Genomic DNA, 19,317 nt, shown 5'->3' on the forward strand with positions numbered 1-19,317 from the left:
CACTGTGTAATGGTCGAGGTATATATAGCGGCCATTTTGGAAATCTTCATTTGCCTGCAGTCATTGAACAGAGGCAGACCGCTCTGTACTAGGGACAGGGACAGAGTTAGGGCCACAGAAACGAGAATTGGGGACAGAGAGAAGTTACTTAGGGACAGAGAACCATTACTCAGGGACACAGACTTGTTAATGAGGGCCACAGAATCGTTATTTAGGGACAAAGAAACGCTAGTTAGGGCCACAGAATTCATACTCAGGGACAGACAGAATTGTTACTCAGTGCCAGAGAATTGTTACTTAGGGCCACAGAAACGTTATTAGGGCCACAGAATTTTTACTCAGGGACAGACAGAATTGTTACTGAGTGCCAGAGAATTGTTACTCAGGGACAGACAGAATTGTTACTGAGTGCCAGAGAATTCTTACTCAGGGCCACAGAATTCATTCTCAGGGACAGACAGAATTGTTACTCAGGGACAGACAGAATTGTTACTGAGTGCCAGAGAATTGTTACTCAGGGACAGACAGAATTGTTACTGAGTGCCAGAGAATTGTTACTCAGGGACAGACAGAATTGTTACTGAGTGCCAGAGAATTGTTACTCAGGGACAGACAGAATTGTTACTGAGTGCCAGAGAATTGTTACTCAGGGACAGACAGAATTGTTACTGAGTGCCAGAGAATTGTTACTCAGGGACAGACAGAATTGTTACTGAGTGCCAGAGAATTGTTACTCGCACAGACACAAAATTGTTACTTGCACAGACACAGAATTGTTACTCGCGCAGACACAGAATTGTTACTCAGGGCCACAGAATTCATACTCAGGGACAGACAGAATTGTTACTGAGTGCCAGAGAATTGTTACTCAGGGACAGACAGAATTGTTACTGAGTGCCAGAGAATTGTTACTCAGGGACAGACAGAATTGTTACTGAGTGCCAGAGAATTGTTACTCGCACAGACACAAAATTGTTACTTGCACAGACACAGAATTGTTACTCGCACAGACACAGAATTGTTACTCAGGGCCACAGAATTCATACTCAGGGACAGACAGAATTGTTACTGAGCGCCAGAGAATTGTTACTCAGGGACAGACAGAATTGTTACTGAGTGCCAGAGAATTGTTACTCAGGGACAGACAGAATTGTTACTGAGTGCCAGAGAATTGTTACTCAGGGACAGACAGAATTGTTACTGAGTGCCAGAGAATTGTTACTCAGGGACAGACAGAATTGTTACTGAGTGCCAGAGAATTGTTACTCGCACAGACACAAAATTGTTACTTGCACAGACACAGAATTGTTACTCGCACAGACACAGAATTGTTACTCAGGGCCACAGAATTCATACTCAGGGACAGACAGAATTGTTACTGAGTGCCAGAGAATTGTTACTCAGGGACAGACAGAATTGTTACTGAGTGCCAGAGAATTGTTACTCAGGGACAGACAGAATTGTTACTGAGTGCCAGAGAATTGTTACTCGCACAGACACAAAATTGTTACTTGCACAGACACAGAATTGTTACTCGCGCAGACACAGAATTGTTACTCAGGGCCACAGAATTCATACTCAGGGACAGACAGAATTGTTACTGAGTGCCAGAGAATTGTTACTCAGGGACAGACAGAATTGTTACTGAGTGCCAGAGAATTGTTACTCAGGGACAGACAGAATTGTTACTGAGTGCCAGAGAATTGTTACTCGCACAGACACAAAATTGTTACTTGCACAGACACAGAATTGTTACTCGCACAGACACAGAATTGTTACTCAGGGCCACAGAATTCATACTCAGGGACAGACAGAATTGTTACTGAGCGCCAGAGAATTGTTACTCAGGGACAGACAGAATTGTTACTGAGTGCCAGAGAATTGTTACTCAGGGACAGACAGAATTGTTACTGAGTGCCAGAGAATTGTTACTCAGGGACAGACAGAATTGTTACTGAGTGCCAGAGAATTGTTACTCAGGGACAGACAGAATTGTTACTGAGTGCCAGAGAATTGTTACTCAGGGACAGACAGAATTGTTACTGAGTGCCAGAGAATTGTTACTCGCACAGACACAAAATTGTTACTTGCACAGACACAGAATTGTTACTCGCGCAGACACAGAATTGTTACTCAGGGCCACAGAATTCATACTCAGGGACAGACAGAATTGTTACTGAGTGCCAGAGAATTGTTACTCAGGGACAGACAGAATTGTTACTGAGTGCCAGAGAATTGTTACTCAGGGACAGACAGAATTGTTACTGAGTGCCAGAGAATTGTTACTCGCACAGACACAAAATTGTTACTTGCACAGACACAGAATTGTTACTCGCACAGACACAGAATTGTTACTCGCACAGACACAGAATTGTTACTCAGGGCCACAGAATTCATACTCAGGGACAGACAGAATTGTTACTGAGTGCCAGAGAATTGTTACTCAGGGACACCTAATCGTTGAATTAAATAGTATGTCAGACAACATGCAGAGGAGTGGCAGAGGAGGCAATGTTTTAGGAGCGAGCAGACGTGGCAGCAGAGGAAGGGGTCGAGGCAGCAGTATTCGCAGCCAGAGGCCAGTGCTCCCGGTGTCATCCAGCGGTCGTGTCTCCACCGACAACCCTGCCGTCATTGATTGGTTGGCTCGGTCGTCTTCCTCTTCCCAGGTCACCTCTGACACCTACAGCCAACGGTCGGTGGGTACGTCAGACACAACCGTTAGTTGGCATGGCCCGGGACCAAGCCCACTGAAATCACGTGTCCTCTACCTGCCCCTGTCCTTTGCTGTTCCCTCACCAAGCGAAGTATCGCATGCTGTGGGCTCAGCCCCACTGTACAGTGAGGAAGAGCTAACAGAGGGCGGTCAGGAACGGGGGGAGACATCGGCCTTTTCAGCAGCCAAGCGAACAAGTACTGGCGAGGAGAGTGGCTCGGTAGCCGGTCTAGAGACAGGTCTGTCTCCTGACCCAGACGCAGCCGAGGGGGCTAGTAGTGAGGCGGAGACCCTACTTGATGATGAGGAGGTTGATCGCACTTGGCAGCCTCGTCGTCATCAGGCAATTTCTTCCGCATCATCAGGAGAAGAGGGTGGCAGCTTGGCAGCGAGCAAAACAGTCGGTGGGTTGCCCAGGAGACAGCAGCAGGGTCGCATCAGTGTCAGTGGAGCCAAACGTCCACGGAGTAGAGCACCAGCTCCACTGCAGCCTACCACCACGGCCAGTAGTGGTGCCGGTGCGCACGGAGGAAGTAGCAGTCAGCCAGTGAAGAGTAGCGGGGGCAAAGTTTCCTACTCGGTGGTGTGGCAATTTTTCCTCAAGCCGCCCGAGGAAGTAAACGTAGCCGTATGTCGACTATGTGGCCAGAAATGCAAGCGTGGCCAGGGGGCCCATGTTGGGACTACAGCGTTGCGTCAGCATATGCAGCGTCACCATTCGGTGGCCTGGGAAAACCGTGATAAACATACGGCGGTTCTGCCTGCCCCAGCCCCCGCTCCATCACCCGCTCCGTTACTTGCTCCGTCACCCGACGTCGTCAATCGCCCTCTATCAGCCAGTCAAGGCTCCAACACCTCTGCTGAGGGGAGTTGTCGCTCATTGGCATCTTCCGCTCGTTCAGATGCTCCTTCTCCTGCTACTCCTCTTCTCGGATTCCGTCAACAGTCTTTCTTGGAATCCGTATCCAAGAGACAACAGTTTGCGAGCACGCACCCGACGGTGCAAAAGCTGAACGTCCTCCTGTCCAAGTTGCTGGTGCTGCAGTCCCTCCCTTTCCAACTGGTGGACTCAGCACCTTTCCGAGAAATGATGGCTTGTGCCGCGCCGCGGTGGAGAGTGCCAAGCCGTCATTTCTTTGCCCAAAAGGCAGTGCCAGCCCTGCATTCACATGTAGAAGAGATGGTGGGCCAGTCTTTGAGCATGTCGGTCTCTGCCAAAGTGCACGGCAGCGCCGACGTGTGGAGCTGTAACTACGGTCAGGGACAGTACATGTCATTTACGGCCCACTGGGTGAACGTGGTGCCGGCACAGCCGCACCAGCAACTTGGACAGGTCACGACGCTTTTGCCTCCACGTTTGCACGTCCTTGGTCCAGCAAGCATGTCCGCCTCTACCACCTCTTTTTCCGCCGTGTCCTCAGCCGCCACCCCCGTGCCAAGTCCCATTACCCGACCGGCATATCACATGTGCAGGGCGCAACGGTGTCACGCTGTGCTGCACCTGGTATGCCTTGGCGAACGTAGTCACACAGGGGAGGAACTGCTGAGTGTAATGAACAGAGAAATCGACAGATGGCTGTCTCCGCGCAAACTAAAAATCGGAACCATGTTGACTGACAACGGAAAGAACATGGTGTCTGCTCTGCGTCAAGGAAGGTTGTGCCATGCGCCATGCATGGCTCACGTGTTCAATCTGGTTGTCAAGCGGTTCCTAAAATCCACCATCCCACTGCAAGACATCCTTAAAATGTCACGTAAACTGTGCATGCATTTCAGCCATTCCTACACCGCAAAGAACACCCTCATTGAGCTGCAGCGGCAGAACGGAATTCCACAGCATCGCCTGATCTGCGACGTTGCAACAAGGTGGAATTCAACCCTACACATGTTAGACCGCCTTTACGAGCAGCGAAAGGCCATCACCGATTTCCTGATGTTACAAGCGGATAAAGGTACTCCCCTGTGTAACTTAGATGTCAGCCATTGGCAGCTCATGCGTGACACCTGCCGCTTGCTCAGGCCCTTTGAGGAGGCCACGCTATTCGTGAGTCGGCAGGACTATGGGATGAACGACGTCATTCCTCTGTTGCACGTCCTGGAACAAATGCTGTTAACAATGGCTGGTCAGGGTGCGGTAGACGTGGCGCACAGATCTCAACGCCACATGACCCCTGTGGGGGCAGGACAGGAAGAAGAGGAGGAGGTAGAGGAGGACATTTGTGCTCAGGAATTATTGAGTGAAATGGGTGGTTTTTCCACTCAGCGGACAGGAGTGGAGGAGCAGGAGCATCTGGTAGAGGAGGAGGAGGAGGAGACAGAGGACCCAGACGCACCGTGGCAGTATGCTGTGGAGATGGAGGCAGGGAGTCCCTCGCATTCCTTGGCACAAATGGCCCATAGCATGCTCGGTTGCTTGCGTAGCGACAGCCGAATAATAACCATCAGACAGAGGGATGACTTTTGGCTGTCCACCTTGTTGGACCCTCGCTACCGGTCCAAAATGGTGGCCTTTTTCACACCTGCTGAGAGGGAGGCCAAAATTACGTACTATAAAAACCACCTATGTAGTCAGTTGGTCTCTGCCTTTGTGCGCCATCGTCCATCCTCAGACACTGTGGGCCCTGTGCGCTCGCGTTCCGCTGGCATGGCAGCAGGGGAGGGGTGGGGTGGTAGGAGCAGTGGCAGCTCCACCAGCAGCGGCTGCCTCAGTCTGCAGTCGATGATGAGTAGCTTTCTTCACCAGCGCAGTGAGGAAACTACTAACCAGCCGCAGCAGCAGCAGCAGCATCAGGTGGACCTGGAGCAGGAGCTCAAACAACAGGCTTGGGCCTACTTGGACAGCACCCTGCCAACCGAGGTAGACAATCCCCTTGACTACTGGGCAACGAAACTTGACCTTTGGCCCCAACTAGCTGAATTTGCCCTTGAAAGGCTGTCATGCCCGGCCAGTAGCGTGGCATCGGAGCGCGTGTTTAGTGCGGCAGGAGGTATTGTAACTCCGCGGAGGACACGACTGTCCACCCAAAGTGTGGAGAGACTCACGTTTGTGAAAATGAATCAGGCGTGGATTAGTCTGGATTTCAAACCACCAGTTCCTGACACAACTGACTAAATCCGCCATGAATCATGCCTCAAACATGTGCCACTTTCAGGTCTCCTCACACTGCTGGTGTGTTGAATTTTTTGACATAGGGTGCTGGCAGATTACGGGCCTCCTATAGCTGCTGCCAGGCCCCTAATCTGCCATAGGCCCCTATATACCACCTCCTCCTGCTGCTGCCAGGTCCAGAGTCTCTCATGGGTCCCTGTACGGCCTCCCATTGCTGCTGTCTCCATCGCCACACTCTGCTGCCATGTGCCACTTTCAGGTCTCTTCACACTGCTGGTGTGTTAAATTTTTTGACATAGGGTGCAGGCAGATTACGGGCCTCACATAGCTGCTGCCAGGCCCCTAATCTGCCATGGGCCCCTATATACCGCCTCCTCATGCTGCTGCCAAGTCCAGAGTCTCTCATGGGTCCCTGTACGGCCTCCCATTGCTGCTGTCTCCATCCCCACACTCTGCTGCCATGTGCCACTTTCAGGTCTCTTCACACTGCTGGTGTGTTAAATTTTTTGACATAGGGTGCAGGCAGATTACGGGCCTCACATAGCTGCTGCCAGGCCCCTAATCTGCCATGGGCCCCTATATACCGCCTCCTCATGCTGCTGCCAAGTCCAGAGTCTGTCATGGTCCCTGTACGGCCTCCCATTGCTGCTGTCTCCATCGCCACACTCTGCTGCCATGTGCCACTTTCAGGTCTCTTCACACTGCTGGTGTGTTAAATTTTTTGACATAGGGTGCAGGCAGATTACGGGCCTCACATAGCTGCTGCCAGGCCCCTAATCTGCCATGGGCCCCTATATACCGCCTCCTCATGCTGCTGCCAAGTCCAGAGTCTGTCATGGTCCCTGTACGGCCTCCCATTGCTGCTGTCTCCATCGCCACACTCTGCTGCCATGTGCCACTTTCAGGTCTCTTCACACTGCTGGTGTGTTTAATTTTTTGACATAGGGTGCAGGCAGATTACGGGCCTCACATAGCTGCTGCCAGGCCCCTAATCTGCCATGGGCCCCTATATACCGCCTCCTCATGCTGCTGCCAAGTCTAGAGTCTCTCATGGGTCCCTGTACGGCCTCCCATTGCTGCTGTCTCCATCGCCACACTCTGCTGCCATGTGCCACTTTCAGGTCTCTTCACACTGCTGGTGTGTTAAATTTTTTGACATAGGGTGCAGGCAGATTACGGGCCTCACATAGCTGCTGCCAGGCCCCTAATCTGCCATGGGCCCCTATATACCGCCTCCTCATGCTGCTGCCAAGTCCAGAGTCTGTCATGGTCCCTGTACGGCCTCCCATTGCTGCTGTCTCCATCGCCACACTCTGCTGCCATGTGCCACTTTCAGGTCTCTTCACACTGCTGGTGTGTTTAATTTTTTGACATAGGGTGCAGGCAGATTACGGGCCTCACATAGCTGCTGCCAGGCCCCTAATCTGCCATGGGCCCCTATATACCGCCTCCTCATGCTGCTGCCAAGTCTAGAGTCTCTCATGGGTCCCTGTACGGCCTCCCATTGCTGCTGTCTCCATCGCCACACTCTGCTGCCATGTGCCACTTTCAGGTCTCTTCACACTGCTGGTGTGTTAAATTTTTTGACATAGGGTGCAGGCAGATTACGGGCCTCACATAGCTGCTGCCAGGCCCCTAATCTGCCATGGGCCCCTATATACCGCCTCCTCATGCTGCTGCCAAGTCCAGAGTCTGTCATGGTCCCTGTACGGCCTCCCATTGCTGCTGTCTCCATCGCCACACTCTGCTGCCATGTGCCACTTTCAGGTCTCTTCACACTGCTGGTGTGTTTAATTTTTTGACATAGGGTGCAGGCAGATTACGGGCCTCACATAGCTGCTGCCAGGCCCCTAATCTGCCATGGGCCCCTATATACCGCCTCCTCATGCTGCTGCCAAGTCCAGAGTCTCTCATGGGTCCCTGTACGGCCTCCCATTGCTGCTGTCTCCATCGCCACACTCTGCTGCCATGTGCCACTTTCAGGTCTCTTCACACTGCTGGTGTGTTAAATTTTTTGACATAGGGTGCAGGCAGATTACGGGCCTCACATAGCTGCTGCCAGGCCCCTAATCTGCCATGGGCCCCTATATACCGCCTCCTCATGCTGCTGCCAAGTCCAGAGTCTGTCATGGTCCCTGTACGGCCTCCCATTGCTGCTGTCTCCATCGCCACACTCTGCCATGTGCCACTTTCAGGTCTCTTCACACTGCTGGTGTGTTTAATTTTTTGACATAGGGTGCAGGCAGATTACGGGCCTCACATAGCTGCTGCCAGGCCCCTAATCTGCCATAGGCCCCTATATACCGCCTCCTCATGCTGCTGCCAGGTCCAGAGTCTCTCATGGGTCCCTGTACGGCCTCCCATTGCTGCTTTCTCCATCGCCACACTCTGCCATGTGCCACTTTCAGGTCTCCTCACACACTGCTGGTGTGTTGAATTTTTTGACATAGGGTGCTGGCAGATTACGGGCCTCCCATAGCTGCTGCCAGGCCCCTAATCTGCCATGGGCCCCTATATACCGCCTCCTCATGCTGCTGCCAAGTCCAGAGTCTGTCATGGGTCCCTGTACGGCCTCCCATTGCTGCTGTCTCCATCGCCACACTCTGCCATGTGCCACTTTCAGGTCTCCTCACACACTGCTGGTGTGTAGAATTTTTTGACATAGGGTGCTGGCAGATTACGGGCCTCCCATAGCTGCTGCCAGGCCCCTAATCTGCCATGGGCCCCTATATACCGCCTCCTCATGCTGCTGCCAAGTCCAGAGTCTGTCATGGGTCCCTGTACGGCCTCCCATTGCTGCTGTCTCCATCGCCACACTCTGCTGCCATGTGCCACTTTCAGGTCTCTTCACACTGCTGGTGTGTTAAATTTTTTGACATAGGGTGCAGGCAGATTACGGGCCTCACATAGCTGCTGCCAGGCCCCTAATCTGCCATGGGCCCCTATATACCGCCTCCTCATGCTGCTGCCAAGTCCAGAGTCTGTCATGGTCCCTGTACGGCCTCCCATTGCTGCTGTCTCCATCGCCACACTCTGCCATGTGCCACTTTCAGGTCTCCTCACACTGCTGGTGTGTTCCATTTTTTGTCATAGGGTGCTGGCAGATTATGGGCCTCCCATAACTGCTGCCAGGCCCCTAATCTGCCATGGGCCCCTATACCGACTCCTCATGCTGTGACGTTGCAACAAGGTGGAATTCAACCCTACATATGTTAGACCGCCTTTACGAACAGCAAAAGGCCATCACAGATTTCCTGATGTTAAAAGCAGATAAAGGTACTCCCTGTGTAACTTAGATGTCAGCCATTGGCAGCTCATGCGTGACACCTGCGCTTGCTCAGGCCCTTTGAGGAGGCCACGCTATTCGTGAGTCGGCAGGACTATGGGATGAACGACGTCATTCCTCTGTTGCACGTCCTGGAACAAATGCTGTTAACAATGGCTGGTCAGGGTGCGGTAGACGTGGCGCACAGATCTCAACGCCACATGGCCCCTGTGGGGGCAGGACTGGAAGAAGAGGAGGAGGTAGAGGAGGACATTGGTGCTCAGGAATTATTGAGTGAAATGGGTGGTTTTTCCACTCAGCGGACAGGAGTGGAGGAGCAGGAGCATCTGGTAGAGGAGGAGGAAGAGGAGACAGAGGACCTAGACGCACCGTGGCAGTATGCTGTGGAGATGGAGGCAGGGAGTCCCTCGCATTCCTTGGCACAAATGGCCCATAGCATGCTCGGTTGCTTGCGTAGCGACAGCCGAATAATAACCATCAGACAGAGGGATGACTTTTGGCTGTCCACCTTGTTGGACCCTCGCTACCGTTCAAAAATGGTGGCCTTTTTCACACCTGCTGAGAGGGAGGCCAAAATAACGTACTATAAAAAACACCTATGTAGTCAGCTGGTCTCTGCCTGTCTGCGCCAACGTCCATCCTCAGACACTGTGGGCCCTGTGCGCTCGTGTTCCGCTGCCATGGCAGCAGGGGAGGGGTGGGGTGGTAGGAGCAGTGGCAGCTCCACCAGCAGCGGCTGCCTCAGTCTGCAGTCGATGATGAGTAGCTTTCTTCACCAGCGCAGTGAGGAAACTACTAACCAGCCGCAGCAGCAGCAGCAGCATCAGGTGGACCTGGAGCAGGACCTCAAACAACAGGCTTAGGCCTACTTGGACAGCACCCTGCCAACCGAGGTAGACAATCCCCTTGACTACTGGGCAACGAAACTTGACCTTTGGCCCCAACTAGCTGAATTTGCCCTTGAAAGGCTGTCATGCCCGGCCAGTAGCGTGGCATCGGAGCGCGTGTTTAGTGCGGCAGGAGGTATTGCAACTCCGCGGAGGACACGACTGTCCACCCAAAGTGTGGAGAGACTCACGTTTGTGAAAATGAATCAGGCGTGGATTAGTCTGGATTTCAAACCACCAGTTCCTGACACAACTGACTAAATCCGCCATGAATCATGCCCCAAACATGTGCCACTTTCAGGTCTCCTCACACTGCTGGTGTGTTCCATTTTTTGTCATAGGGTGCTGGCAGATTACGGGCCTCCCATAGCTGCTGCCAGGCCCCTAATCTGCCATAGGCCCCTATACCGCCTCCTCATGCTGCTGCCAAGTCCAGAGTCTCTCATGGGTCCCTGTACGGCCTCCCATTGCTGCTGCCTCCATCGCCACACTCTGCCATGTGCCACTTTCAGGTCTCCTCACACTGCTGGTGTGTTCCATTTTTTGTCATAGGGTGCTGGCAGATTACGGGCCTCCCATAGCTGCTGCCAGGCCCCTAATCTGCCATGGGCCCCTATACCGCCTCCTCATGCTGCTGCCAGGTCCAGAGTCTCTCATGGGTCCCTGTACGGCCTCCCATTGCTGCTGTCTCCATCGCCACACTCTGCCATGTGCCACTTTCAGGTCTCCTCACACTGCTGGTGGGTTCCATTTTTTGTCATAGGGTGCTGGCAGATTACGGGCCTCCCATAGCTGCTGCCAGGCCCGTAATCTGCCATGGGCCCCCGTACCGACTCCTCATGCTGCTGCCAGGCCCGTAATCTGTCATGGGCCACTGTTGTCGCTTGTTGGCATATTCCGCTCGTTCAGATGCTCCTTCTCCTGCTACTCCTCTTCACGGATTCCGTCAGCAGTCTTTCTTGGAATCCGTTTCCAAGAGACAACAGTTTGCGAGCACGCACCCGACGGTGCAGAAGCTGAACGTCCTCCTGTCCAAGTTGCTGCTGCCAGGCTCGTAATCTGTCATGCGCCCCTGTACCGCCTCCTCATGCTGCTGCCAGGTCCAGAGTGTGTCATGGGCCCCCGTACCGACTCCTCATGCTGCTGCCAGGCCCGTAATCTGTCATGGGCCCCTGTACCGCCTCCCCATGCTGCTGCCAGGTCCAGAGTGTGTCATGGGTCCCTGTACGGCCTCCCATTGCTGCTGCCAGGCCCGTAATCTGCCATGGGCCCCTGTACCGACTCCTCATGCTGCTGCCAGGCCCGTAATCTGTCATGGGCCCCTGTACCGCCTCCTCATGCTGCTGCCAGGTCCAGAGTGTGTCATGGGTCCCTGTACGGCCTCCCATTGCTGCTGTCTCTATCGCCACACTCTGCCATGTGCCACTTTCAGGTCTCCTCACACTGCTGGTGGTTTCCATTTTTGTCATAGGGTGCTGTATGGCCTCCCATTGCTGCTGCCTCCACCGCCACACTGTGGCTCCACACTCTGGTTTTGGCCCCGTGACTGCCCAAATGAGTGAAGTGTGCGGTGATTCTAAGATCGACGGCACTCATCTGCATGTCATACTGACTGACAGTATTATTTCTCTTCCCCAGCAGACTCCAAGGGCATTTAAATTAAAGGTACAGTGTTCTGCACTAATATTAAGTCTCTCTGAAGCCTAGAAACACCCTTTTTTAAGTTAAATTCACAGCGAATTTATTCGACTCGAATCGAATATTGTCCACGAATTCGCCGAATCAGTCGAATCGAATTTTTCATTTCTTCGCTCATCTCTAGCAAAGATACCTCAAACAAGAATTGAAAGACTCTTGGCTGGCTACAAAAAGTGTTTACAAGCTGTGATACTTGCCAAAGGGGGCAGTACAAGATATTAACTCTGCAGGGTGCCCAAACTTTTGCAGACGCCATTTTTTTGTTTTCTGTTATTTTGAAAGTGTAAATGAAGGAAATAAAATCTAACTTTTGTTGACATATTATAAGAATGTCTAATCTGTAATTTGATGCCTTTTGGTGATTTTTCCATCTTTCCTTGGCTTCTTTATGCACATTAATACAAATTTTTAGCTGGGGTGCCCAAACTTTCGATCCCCACTGTATATATATATATATATATATATATATATATATATATATATACAGTGTGTGTGTGTATGTGTATATATATATATACAGTGTGTGTGTGTATGTGTATGTATATATACAGTGTGTGTGTATGTGTATGTATATATACACATATATATTCACACAGGGGGTAAGATAAGTATTGAACACATCACCATTTTTCTCAGTAAATATATTTCTAATGGTGTTATTGACATAAAATTTTCAGAGCATGTCAGATACAACCCATGCATTCCATACAAAGAAACCAAACAAATAAGTTCAGAAATTATATTATGTGTAATAAAATGGAATGAAACAGGGAAAAAGTATTGAACACATGAAGAAAGGGAGGTGTCAAAAGGCATGGAAAGCCAAGACACCAGCTGAAATCTATCAGTAATTAGAAAGCAATCCTGCCCCTTGTCAGTGCAAATTAATATCAGCTGGTTCAGTCTCAAATGATGGCCTATAAAAGGTGTTTCATTACCAAGGTGTCACACAATAAACATCTCATGATGGGTAAAAGCAAAGACCTCTCTTAAGACTTTTGCAACCTTATTGTTGCAAAACATACTAATGGCATTGGTTAGAGAGGGATTTCTAAACTTCTGAATGTTCCAGTGAGCACTGTTGGGGCCATAATCTGGAAGTGGCCACAACTAGATGCCCATTGCAAGATTTCTGACAGAGGAGTCAAAAGAATTATCAGAAGAGTTGTCCAAGAGCCAAGGGCCACTTGTGGAGAGCTTCAGAAAGACCTGGAATTAGCAGGTACAATTGTTTCAAAGAAAACAATAAGTAATGCACTCAACCGCCATGGCCTGTATGCACGCTCACCACGCAAGAATCCATTGCTGAAGAAAAAGCATGTTGAAGCTCCTTTAAAGCAGGGCCAGATCCAACCTGTCTGATTTGGGGGTGCAGTGAAAAATATCAGGGGGGAAGAAGATGCAAGGTCGACAGGGCAGTGTATAAGAATCAGTAGAGCAGAGTACAGGGGGTCAGCAGGGCAGAAGATAGGGTCAGCAGTTTGTAGGACAGTGTACAAAGGCCATTAGTTTGTAGGGGAGTGTACACTGGGTTATCTAGGCAGTGAACAGGGGTTAGCATGGCAGAGGACAGGGGTCAACAGGACAGAGGTTAGCAGGGTAGGTTACAGGGGTCAGCATGGCGGAAGACAGTGGTCAGCAGAGTTGAGGACAGGGTCACTGCTTGCAGGACACTTAAGAGATCTCCTCTTCCCACAATACACATAGCTGATATCGGTATCCCTCCACACAGTGTGTAGCTGACTACTGCAGCTGCCAATACAATCTGGAAATTTCACAAGTCAGAACTGCAACATAGCAGCCAGCTACACATTGTGCAGATCAATGCTGTGTCTTATCTTAGCTATGTGTTATGTGTGGAGGTGATCTGTTGAGTGCCTTGTGTGCAATGTGGGCAGTCATTGTGGCTCATCTAGCACTCAAGGTGAAGGTGATAACCTGTTCTCTTGCCTCCCCCCTCCAAAAAAAGAACGAATCAATACACCCACCCCATAAGCATACATTCCTTCTGCAAGCCTGAATTCTGCCCCACCAAAAATGTAAAATATCCCCATCCTCCCAACACAAATCTTTTCCCCCCAATTCCACCTTCCAGCTCAAATCCCCCCCCCCCCCAATTCCACACAAATTTTCCATTCCCCCAAAAAATCAAACTCTCTCCCCACATTCCCCCTCTAGTAAAAATTCTCTCCCCAATCCCTCCCCCAGTACAAACCCCCACTCCTAGAGTAAATCCTCTTTCCAAATCTCCCAGTACCAACACTACCCCTTATCACCAGCACAACCCCCCCCCCCCCAAGTCCCATCTCTTAGTACAAATTCCCCCCCCCCAATCCCCACTCCTAGCACAACCACTTACAAATTACCCATCCCAGCACAAATCCCGTCCCTACCCAAATCCCCCTGCTAGTGCAAATCCCTCCCTCCTAGCAGTAATCTTCCCCAATTTCCCCCTCCTAGCACTAATCCCCCCCCATTCCCCCCTTCCTAACACAAATCCTCCCCAATTCCCCTTTCCTAGTGCAAATGCTGCCACATCCCCCCCAATTACCCTTCCCAGCACAAACAGCCCTCCCACCACCCCTCCTCCACAAGCTCCCCCTCCACCAAAGTGGGAATTACAGGAGTAGTAAGGGGATGCAGGCTGTCCTTGATCTCCCTCCTCTTGTTGAAGAAAGCATGAATGGAAATGTGCACCAAGACATTCTTGATAAAAATCTGCTACCAACTACCAGGATGATGAAGATGACATGAGGGTGGACATTTCAGGAAGACAATGATCCCAAACACAAAGCCAAGGAAAATCAATTGGTTTCAAAGAAATAAAATAAAGCTGCTAGAATGGCCCAGCCAATCACCTGTCTTGAATCCAATAGAAAATCTATGGAAAGACCTAAAGATCAGAGTTCATAGAAGAGACCCATAGAACCTTCAAGATTTGAAGACTGTGTGGAAGAATGGGCCAAAATCACACCTGAGCAATGCATGCAACTAGTTTCTCTATTCAGGAAGCTTCTTGAAGCTGTCATCACCAACAAAGGAATTTTGTACAAAGTATTAAATAAATTTCAGTTAGCGTGTTCAATACTTTTTCCCTGTATTATTCCATTTTATTACACATAACTTAATTTGTGAACTTATTTGTTTTTGGTCTTTGTATGTATGGATTGCATGGGTTGTTACAGACATGTGGTGAAGATTTCATGTCAATAGCACCTTTAGAAATATATTTACTGAGAAAAATGGTGAGGTGTTCGATACTTATTTTACCCGCTGTACATGCTCCTGTACAGGAGACCGTTATCTCACACACACACCCCATATGCACAGCTGCCACAGATAATAAATTGTCATTAAAATTTATTTAAACCAAGAACAAAAATTCAATATATTGTAGCTTATCAGTCTTTGGCTGATGTGGCTCCATTATTCTTAGGGTAACACTCACCATACTGTATCTATTGATACACGTTTATGTGTCATTTCACTGGGCTGCCTAACACACTGCAATGGACTAAAAATTGTGCATGCAGCATTTTGGCCAGCACACCAAAACTCAGGCTGTATGCTACATAGGTGCAATGGAGTGGTGGAGATACTGCACAGTATGTTTCTGCTCAAGTCCCCCTCTTCTAAGACTGAGAACTAAGTGATCAAAGGCCGCTGATCACTCAATTCTTGGTCTTCAGTGAGCAGAGAGCCGGTGACTGTCAGCCACCAGCTCTCTGCTCTACCCCTCTAGCACTTTACTAGAGTGCTGGGCTGTTTAGAGTGTGGAAGAGGCTGGCTCAGGCTTTCAGCAGGTCTCTGAGTGGCTAATCCAGCTGCCAATCATGGCATCTAGATGGATCCCAACCATATAATCGTGATCTTTTCAGAGCCTGGAGCAGCTCAGTGACGTCCATAGGAGACGTAGGACTTTGGTCACACTTCTCCTTTAAATCAAATTAGTCTGACTGATGTATAGTACAGGGCTCAAAATTTCAAGTGCTACTAACCAGGCCTTAAGAGTTACTTGCCACCAGTTCCTCCACCTAGCCCCTACACTGCCCCGCTGTGAACCACATAAAAAACTGTTCTATGTTTTATGCAGTTCACATGAAAGGAGTGCAAGTTTGATGCAGTGCTGGAAATCCTCAGAAACCTGTGTGAATTCTGTACTACATCAGTGTGAATTCTGCACTGCATCAGTCTGAACTGGGCCTAGGCCTGGTTCACACTGATACGGTGTGGAATTTACCGATTTCTGTGCATTTCCAGCACTGCATCAAATTCGCACTCCGTTCATGTGAACCGCTGTAGGTGTGTACGTTAGGTTAAAGACACCCCAAAATCAGTTTGCAAAATGCAGTGTAAATTGCAGAATTGCAAGTGTATTGACACCCATGCGGTCCGATTCTGGTGCAGTAAAAAAAAAAAGTTTCCTGCACCATTTTGCAATTTACATACAAAATGAAAAGGCTCAAATCTCACTGCTGAAAAAAATCGCATGTAATTTGCACAGGAATGCTGTGTGATTTCTCTGCGAATCACATGTGATAGCAGTTTGAACCAGGCTGGGTCTTAATGCAGGACTCCATGTTGGGTACAGGAAGTTGAGAGAGAGGGAGAGAGAGGGAGGGAGAGAGAGGGAGCGAGCGAGCGAGAGAGAGGGAGGTAGGGAGAGAGAGGGAGGGAGGGAGAGAGGGGGGAGAGAGAGGGGATAGTGGGGGAGAGAGAGGGAGGGGGGAGAGGGAGAGAGAGAGGGAGTGAGCGAGAGATAAAGGGAGGTAGGGAGAGAGAGGGGGGAGAGAGGGGGGATAGTGGGGGAGAGAGGGAGGGAGGGAGAGAGAGGGAGCGAGCGAGCGAGAGAGAAAGGGAGGTAGGGAGAGAGAGAGGGAGAGAGGGAGGAAAGAAAGGGGATAGTGGGGGAGAGAGAGAGGGAGGGAGAGGGGGGGGAGAGGAAGAGAGAGGGGGAGAGAGGGGGGGCAGAGAGGGAGGAGGAGAGAGAGGGGGAGATCGATGGGGAGGGAGGGAGAGAGAGGGGGGAGAGGGGGGAGACGGAGAGAGAGGAGGATGGAGAGAGAGAGGGTGGAGAGGGAGAGAGAGGGGGGAGAGGGGGAGGCAGAGAGGGAGGAGGAGAGAGAGGGGGGAGATAGATGGGGAGGGAGGGAGAGAGGGGGGGGAGAGAGGGGGGAGAGGAGGATGGAGAGAGAGAGGGTGGAGAGGGAGAGAGGAGGGGGAGAGAAAGGGGGGAGAGGGAGAGGAGGAGAGGGGGAGGGAGAAAGTGAAAGAGGGGAGATGGAGAGAAAGTTCTTGGCAAGAAGTGAGTGACACTGAACAGAAGACAACATCAGCTCTCCTAAGCAGAATGTGTGATCTCAGTGCTGTCCCCTGGTTTTTATTGTTCCTGCTGTCCCCTGATGTGTCCCCACTGCGGTCCTCATTTAATCCTCCCCATCTCCTGATCTGCTCTTTAATTAGGGGGCCCCCAGATCCTGCCCCCCCATGTGAATGAGTATGGAGTACATGGTACAAAAAAAGGTGTAGTATAAAAAATGACAGTAGACAGTTTTGTTAAGTCTTTTATTAAAAACAAAAATAAAAAAAATGTGCCCCAAAGCAGATCCAATGTCAATCACGATGCCCGCCATCACCTCTGACCCAATAAAACAACACTCCACTCTTGATGCTGGCTCCCACCATCTGACAGCTGCGCCAGGATGACAATTCTTGAGTACTGTGCTGTTGTCGCAAGGGGGCGGGGTCATCCCACTCCATTGTGACGTTATCATGCTCTGTGATTTGCCAAAACATTGTTCCTAACCTGTGGTCAGGTGCATTGCTTTGGCCAATCACAGTGCACTGTTAGGGTGCAGTGCATTGAGGGGTGCGGTGGGAAAACAGCCCACCAAATGTTCGTGTGTTCGCGGAATACACAAACCGCCGATGTTCAAGTCGAACTTATGTCCGACTCGAACATCTAGCCCAACACTACTAATTGGTAATTACGCAATCCTCTACAAGTTTATGCAACCTTACATAACGCACGGAGAATCTGATGTCATTGTGGTACATTTAGAAATGAGAACATGCACCTTGTGAGAAGTAGTACACATTTATTCAGCCCTGTGAAAAATCATGCTTCTGTTCAGTTACTTTACCATTTAAAGTCTTGGAAAGGTGCGTCCAGCGCCTTGGGCAAGGATGCAGCACAGCAATCCCCTCCCCCCACTGCTAATGCATGAAGTAGCCCATTCTCTGTGCCCATCCCCTGGCCCCTTTCTGTTGCTGCTCATAGTTGACATGGAGTGTGCACTGCACATGCGTGTCCATTTGCTTGCTTTCCAACAGACAGAAGGTAGTTAGAGCAGTGTGACAGCTGTAGCTGTCAGAACAGACTTGAAGTCAAAGTCCACTGGTTGCCAGCCATTTATCTGGAGCATGCAAGTGGTGGGAGGGTTCTCCCGGTATCACTGTGCCATGGGCAGCTGTCCCTCCTGCCCACCCCTTGTCCCAGTCCTGCTTGGAAGTCCTCAAAGCTGTGCCACATAATCTACATGTAGTACACATATATACATACAGTAAAAGTATTGTATAAGATAGTGAAAGGCTTTGCTGGATCTGCAGTTCTATTCTAGTTCTAACTGGCACTTCATGTCCTTTTTTTATTGTTTCAGAGTTATGCCATTGACCTCTTTCCAGACAGTATTTTTTATCCTTTGCTGTTGTCGAAATCAATTCTAAAACGTTTTGAAAACGTGAAGGAAGACTATTCCAAAACTAAGAAAGAAAAATGAGCATTATTACTACTGGTTGTATGTTTTACTTTACTGCATTAATCATTTTATCAAATATTGGTGTTAAAATAATAATGATAATAAAAAAAGGAACTTGGTCATGATGTTTTGTGCTGATGAAATTTGCAATATTTTGGGGTTTAACATGATTTAAAAAAGTGAAAACACCAGTTTGCGCCGTTTAATAAATAAAAGGGACTAATTCAGTCATCAGATACTGAATATATGTAATCAATGGGATAAGATACTGGCATGTCATTTAACAAATTCTATGTTTAAACCTTCTGACATGCTGCTTATGGAAGTAATGGCACACAATAAAAGCAAGCAATAATAAAAATAAATATTTATATAGCTTAGTAAATGTCATTGATATTGTGCCAACAAAAGTAGCAGCTTCAACTAGAGAGCCCTGTATTGTTGAATACATAGGAGAGGCTAAGAATGTACTGCTATCAATGACGGCATAACAATTCCCCCTCTGTGCCTTCTGCACAGGGAATGTAAAAAACTCAGCTTTTATAAGCGTTTGATGTTTTTTTTTCCAGCTTATAAATGCCCATTTATCTTGCCTGTATGTTCACACATACATAGGCATTTACAGGCGTGTTAGAAGAGGAGCTTTTAAAGGCTGAAAGAAAAAACCCACCATCAGGGTGGAGCCGCACTTGCTGACATCACGCCGCCGCTGCCAAAGGTCGGAGAGGCGGCCATCTTGGAACTCCATTTTTTACTATCTTCCACGTGGATTGTCTTTTGTTTATTGTTTATTGCTTAATAAAATACTACACTATATTTCTGTTCCTGTGGTGAGCTATCGTTCGTAGGAGAGAGTACACCTA

General features: G+C 49.7%; 1 protein-coding gene across 1 annotated transcript in view; it reads left to right on the forward strand.

Annotated features, from left to right (window-relative positions):
• Positions 1 to 18,579, forward strand: part of LOC149443774 (very-long-chain 3-oxoacyl-CoA reductase-like) — a 56,822-nt gene extending 38,243 nt beyond the window's left edge. The window contains exon 11 of the mRNA XM_089655304.1: positions 18,356 to 18,579. Within this exon, the coding sequence (XP_089511430.1) occupies positions 18,356 to 18,475 (120 nt within the window). The 3' untranslated portion in view covers positions 18,476 to 18,579. The remainder of the gene's footprint in view (positions 1 to 18,355) is intronic.
• The last annotated feature ends 738 nt before the right edge of the window (positions 18,580 to 19,317 follow it).

Source organism: Staurois parvus, unplaced genomic scaffold (assembly GCF_062004578.1).
Source record: "Staurois parvus isolate SC_StPar_1 unplaced genomic scaffold, SC_StPar_1.0 ptg000832l, whole genome shotgun sequence".
NCBI classification, from domain to species: Eukaryota; Metazoa; Chordata; class Amphibia; order Anura; family Ranidae; genus Staurois; species Staurois parvus.